Source organism: Centroberyx affinis, unplaced genomic scaffold (genome assembly GCF_046629955.1).
Source record: "Centroberyx affinis isolate AG114_WGS23_722 - 3 ecotype Tasmania unplaced genomic scaffold, CSIRO-AGI_Caff_v1 ptg005372l_1, whole genome shotgun sequence".
Taxonomy (NCBI): domain Eukaryota; kingdom Metazoa; phylum Chordata; class Actinopteri; order Beryciformes; family Berycidae; genus Centroberyx; species Centroberyx affinis.
Window position 1 is genome coordinate 46156 of NW_027282686.1, and position 6345 is coordinate 52500.

A 6345-nucleotide genomic window follows, 5' to 3' on the forward strand; every position below is an offset into this window, starting at 1 on the left:
TATTGGCTGTTGCCTTATGACATCACCAAAAGCAGATTATGTTTCCATCCTGTGCTCAACGTGGCGGACGTCACGTCACGAGGTGAACATCAAATCCAAGAGTGCCAAGTCGTTCCTCGTGTCCTTGTGGAGAACGATCTTCCCAGGTCGTCTTGAACAGAACAAACTTCTTGAGAACATGAGAACAGAGAAGCAGTGAAGCTTCCTGACAGTTTCAGACGGGCTGTGTGCTTCATATCGTGCGATCAATTAAGTTCATTTTCCCATCTATGTACAACCAGCCATCTTGGCTCTTCCTGTTCGTTCTTGCTGGCCAAGTCGCCATCCGATGCTTCCTCAGTTGGAAGGTAAACTTCCTGGATCTTTATCCGTCCTCGGTGTTCTTTTCTTTTGAAATTGGACTTCGGCCTTTAGATTTTACCCGGGTCGATCTGTGGTATAAGAGACTCAGGCTGGGTTGAGGAAAGGCAGGGAGGGACAGGGATTTAAAGTGACTGTCCTATCCAGCGTCTCCATCATCATCATCACCACCAGCATCAGCATCATCATCACCACCAGCATCAGCATCAGCATCATGCTCTCCACCATAACCCTAACCCTAGATAAGAGACACATTTTTTTTTGGTCATTTTCATTCTGTTGGACAGCTTACAGTATGGAGCGACAGGAAAGATGAGAGGGAGAGAAAGAGAGAGACAGAGAGAGAAATGATAAATGTGAGTTTCTTGGCATTTCCCTCTGGGACACACAGACACTGTATGTCCACACTTCACCAGAGGGGTCAAAGGTCGAGGGTCAGCCAGGAGCCACGCCTCCTGGAGCAGGGAGGGGGTTCAGTGTCTTGATCAAGGACACTTGACAGGAGCAGACACATTGGCTTGTTGTGGGGATCAAACCTGTGGCCTCCCAGGTACAGAACAGTCTCTCTGACCAGCAGTCCATCGTTTGCTGAGATGAAAAAAAATCACTGTGTGACTTCCTTTCATTCAACTTCATTTCATCATTTTGATGTTTGCTCTCTCTTGTGTTTATCTGTGTTCCTGTCCTCTGTTGCTCTGTAAAGCACTTTGTGATGAACAGATTTAATGAAAAATGCTTCAAAAATGAATTCGACCCGTCCACCAGCTCAGGCTCAGTCAGCTGGGAGTTTAAACAGCAGGTTTCTGACTGGACTGGTATTATAAGCCACTCAATGACAGCTAGCAGCCACATCACCACACTACTGTCCAATGTCCATTTGAGCAAACTAGTGGCAATAATGTTGCAGCAATAAGCAGGTCATATAGCAACACTAGTATGTGATTGGCTGCTGATGGGTCGAGTCGCCCAAAGTTCAGCTGCAGCTAACTTTTCCACGCCAACCAACAAGGAAACAAGGCAACCATGGTCAACATCGGCCAACGTTTTTCTGGTCGTAGAAAATGGACGAACGTCCAGAACCTGGATTGTGGAGCTGAAGGCGGAGTGAACACAGTTTGTCTCATCCATGGATCCCACTATCACCAAAAACCTCCGAGCTCTCAGGTGTTTTGGTGGCTTCGCAGGTTCTCTGTGATTGATCACTGGAGTAACCGGTGGTGGGAAAACACGGGGCCAGTCTCCCACCCTGTGTGATCAATGGCGACTGTGGAAAGACGACGTCAAGCTTGTGTTTCCAGTGACTAGAAGCTAGAAGCAACAAGTCCTGTTCCATCTACTGCCATCTAGTGGAGACCTTAGTGGCGTCCCTCCCTCTAAGTACTCAAAATAAATAATTTAGGAACACAATATGGCTACAAAAGGTTCCCACTAAGACCACCCATGCTAAAAAAACAGTGTACGCACTCACGGTACAGTAAGGTGCTTTGGGTAAAAGCGTCCACCAAATGACATGTATAGTTAAGAGGGTAGGGTGATTGTCCCGTCCCGCCGGGTGAGGAGTGTCTCTGTCCCAGACCCGGACCCAGGCCTCCTCCACCCCGGGGGTATCAGGCTTTGGATCTGAGGGGGCGGAGCAGGGTGAGACGGGAGGAGGAGGAGGAGGAGGAGGAGGAGGAGGAGGAGGAGGGGTTTAAAAGTCGTTGTCCCATCCGGAGTTGTCGTCCGGCGGCGGGTCGTCGTTGTCCTCGGGGAAACTGTCGAAGTTACTGGTGTCAGTGGGAGAAGAAACCTGAGAGAGGACAGGAGGGGAAGCAGCTTCACCACCTGACATGCTTCTGGATTTTACTGTTTTCTATTGTCTTTCCATCTGTCAGTGGTCTAAAATGAGTTCTTTTGAGGTCTTTTATATGAAAGAAGGAAATGATATATCACACAATACAATAACATACAGTACTGTGCAAAAGTCTTAGGCACCCTAGATTTTTTATATAAATTTCTTATAAGTCTTAGATGTTTATTTGTTTTCTGCATTAGTGACTCAGTAGACTGCTGTTTATTGTAAATTTTTGATATTCAGAAACTTTTCATTTCATTAGTTTTGAAAGCATCTTCGCTTTATGGATTTCTTTGACATATGACTTTTGAACAGTACTGTATATGATATAAACAATACAATATAATATACTATAATACAATATGATATCTGATACGATATCACACAATATGATGTATGATATGATATAATATGATTAAATACGATTCAATACTATATTTTACAATATGACACAATACGACATAATGCAATATGATACGATCCAATATAACTTGATATAATGCAATAAGATATATGATATTTAAATAAGCCAAGCCTGGGATTTGTTTAATACTCACATCAGGTATGATAGGAGGAGTCAGAGTGCCTTTCCTCAAACCTTCCCAGTTAAAACCTTCAAACCACCTGAGAGAGAGAGAGAGAGAGAGAGAGAGAGAGAGAGAGAGAGAGAGAGAGAGAGAGAGAGAGAGAGAGAGAGAGAGAGAGAGAGAGAGAGAGAGAGCATCACTAAATCAGTGCGACAGTTTCATCCAGTCATCTTCTGGTCAGTTTCTCTTGTCTGGACTTACTTGTGCTTCTGGATGTCTTTGACTCCATTTTTCAAGTTTCCAAGTCTTTCAGAGGGATTGTCTCTGTTGGCAGAAAAGTCGAGGTGTATCATTTATCTTTATTTAATTTATCTAAGGCCACGTTTTCACATTTGTGATGCATCAGAAAACAGACAATGTCCCATATATTTCACTGAGACCTATGTGTTGACGAATGACATTGACTGATGGAGCGCAGTGCGAGAAAATGTCAAACCAGTCCTTCAAAAAATTTGAAACTAGTTGAACTTTTGGCACCAGGGTCATTATCAGCACAATGCAATTAAAGGAAGTTTGGCGATTGGACTGATTATTGATTTGGACTGATTGTTGGCAGAAAGAGGCAGTGGAGCTCACTGTTTCAACTGACAGCTGACTGGAGACAATACTGTCTGTGGGTCCAAGAGCTACAGACAATACTGTCTGTGGGTCCAACAGCTACAGACAATACTGTCTGTGGGTCCAACAGCTACAGACAATACTATCTGTGGGTCCAACAGCTACAGACAATACTGTCTGTGGGTCCAAGAGCTACAGACAATACTGTCTGTGGGTCCAAGCCTCCTACCTGCAGAGCTTCTTGATGAGATTGCCGGCGTTCTTGGTGATCTTCTTGGGGAACTCGATCATGTCGATGCCTCTGAGGATGATGTTGTAGGTTTTCATTGGGTCTGGGCCTGAGAAGGGGGGGCTGGGGGGGGGGGGGGGGAGAGAGAGAGAGAGAGAGAGAGAGAGAGAGAGAGAAAAGTGACGAAGACGTAGGTTTTATCACAAGTTAAAAACTGTCAGTGAAAGGTGTTCAAATGTCAGCTGATCAACCTGTTGACTCTCAACAATGTATCTATTCTATTCTATTCTATTCTATTCATGTCTACTGTACTCTACTCTGATGGCTATTTGGTGAACATACTCTTACCTCCCAGTCAATAGTTCTATTTTACTCTACTCTGTTCTGCTCTACTCTACACTATTCTACTCTACACTACTCTACACTATTCTATTCTATTCTATTCTACTCTACTCTACACTATTCTACTCTACACAATTCTACTTTACTCTGCTCTAAACTACTCTACACTACTCTACACTATTCTATTCTACTCTACACTACTCTACACTATTCTATTCTACTCTATTCTACACTATTCTACTCTACACTACTCTACTCTATACAATTCTACTTTACTCTAAACTACTCTACACTACTCTACACGATTCTACTTTACTATACACTATTCTACTCTACACAATTCTACTTTACTCTACACTATTCTACTCTACACTACTCTACACTATTCTACTCTACTCTACTCTACTCTACACTACTCTGTTCTACTCTGCTCTACGCAATTCTACTCTACTGTATTCTGAAGGGTGTTTGGACACACTCTTAGCTCCCAGTCCATAGTTCGCACATGAGGATGAGGATGGTACATGAAGGACCAGTAGTCTGCTGAGATGTCCTCTGTTCTACTCTACCCTACTCTACTCTACCCTACTCTACCCTACTCTGCTCTACTCTACTCTACTCTACTCTGCTGTGTTGTGTATGGTGTTTGGACACGCTCTTACCTGCCGGTCAGCAGTTCGTACATGAGGATTCCCAGGGACCAGTAGTCGGCTGAGATGTCGTGGCCCTTGTTGAGGATGATCTCCGGAGCGACGTACTCCGGCGTCCCGCAGAACGTCCAGGTCTTCTTACCGAAGCCGATCTTCTTGGCAAAACCAAAGTCCACCTGGAGACGGCAGAGGGTCTGAGTGAAGTCTGAGTCTCACCGTCTCAACAAGCGGAGAAAACACTCAACGACAGGCATGTGCAGGTGGATTTGGGGAACACACTACCTAACAGCACACACCCTCGGATCTGGTGAAAATAGGAGTTCTTGCACTACTAAGACACAGAACCAAAACAAACATGGAGTTGGAGGCTCTTTTTCTTTCCACACTTCCTGTATTTTCTTTTATTTTTCCTCACGCTAAACTCTCATTGGCTATCCGTTTAGATTTGATTTGTTGACCAGATCACACAACAGGAAGACATCAAGACTCGTCCGGATTCAAGTCGGCTATAATTCGTCCAAAAGTCGTGTAATGTGTCTCCAGTTTAAGGCAACTCTCTCTCCAAATCAACTCATGTTCTAATTGGAAGAAGAAAGATAAAAGACATCAAGGTCTTAGTGTGTGTGTGTGTGTGTGTGTGTGTGTGTGTGTGTGTGTGTGTGTGTGTGTACCAGCTTGGCGTATCCCCTGCTGTCCAGTATGAGGTTTTCAGGTTTCAGGTCTCTGTATATGATTCCTTTAGCGTGCAGGTAGGCGAACGCCTCGACAACACAGGCCCGTGTAAAACCTTGTGGTCGAATCTTCAAATGAACCCCTGAGGGAAACAGAGAGTTTATAACAGACAGATGAACAGAGAGTTATAACAAAAAGATCATTGAATGAACATTACAAGTTCAGTAATAACTAAGGTTCTGAGGGCTGATATTGATATTTTGTGCGATATTCAATGTCTTTGACCATTTTCATGCCAATAGAACAAGTGAAAACAACAAATCTGTGTTGCTGGAAAATTCACATCCCATCAATATTAGACAAGTACAACCCACACACAACAGTGTGTGTGTGTGTGTGTGTGTGTGTGTGTGTGTGTGTGTGTGTACCTGTCTCTCAGGATGGTCCACAGCTCTCCTCCCAGACAGGCTTCCATCAGCATGTAGAGATATTTACTGTCTTTAAACGTCCGATACAACCTGAGAAACACAACCAGCAATGCTTTAACAATATATAGCCTATATATATAAATGTATATATATATATATATGTATAGTACTGTGCAAAAGTCTTAGGCACATGTAAAAGAAAAAAAGTAAAGTGAAGATGCTTTCAAAAATAATTAAATGAGAAGTTTCAGTCTGCTGACACACTAATGCAGAAAAAAATGAATAAACATCTAAGACACAATTTAGATAAAAACTCTTGGGTGCCTAAGACTTTTGCACAGTACTGTATATATAGATAACAACCTTTTGAGAAGCTTTATAAAATATGTAACTTTTATTCTTAATTGTTATATATCCTATATACTGTAAATTACTGTGATGTTGGAGGGTAAACAGTGACCTCGTGGTTAAATTACAAACACTTTTAAAAGCAGAACTCTTTCTAATGAGTTCAACTTTTTAAACACTTTAAGTTGATTTTCCAGCTAAATCTACTGCCTTTTCTAGATATTATTGTCATCATTATTATTATTATTATTATTATTATTGTTTTTATTATCATTATTATTGTTCCTACCTGACCACGAAGTCGGAGTGAGCCTCGGTCATGATGTGTTTCTCGGAG

General features: G+C 42.7%; 1 protein-coding gene across 1 annotated transcript in view; it reads right to left on the reverse strand.

The window, feature by feature from the left end:
• Positions 1 to 2050: 2050 nt before the first annotated feature.
• LOC139667221 (cGMP-dependent protein kinase 1-like) overlaps positions 2051 to 6345 on the reverse strand; it is a 4395-nt gene continuing 100 nt past the window's right edge. The window contains 9 exon segments of the mRNA XM_071546654.1: positions 2051 to 2149; positions 2752 to 2818; positions 2983 to 3045; positions 3569 to 3691; positions 4573 to 4736; positions 5232 to 5336; positions 5338 to 5374; positions 5661 to 5750; positions 6298 to 6345. The exon segment at positions 6298 to 6345 is cut by the window's right edge and continues 100 nt beyond it. Coding sequence (XP_071402755.1) covers positions 2051 to 2149; positions 2752 to 2818; positions 2983 to 3045; positions 3569 to 3691; positions 4573 to 4736; positions 5232 to 5336; positions 5338 to 5374; positions 5661 to 5750; positions 6298 to 6345 — 796 coding nt within the window.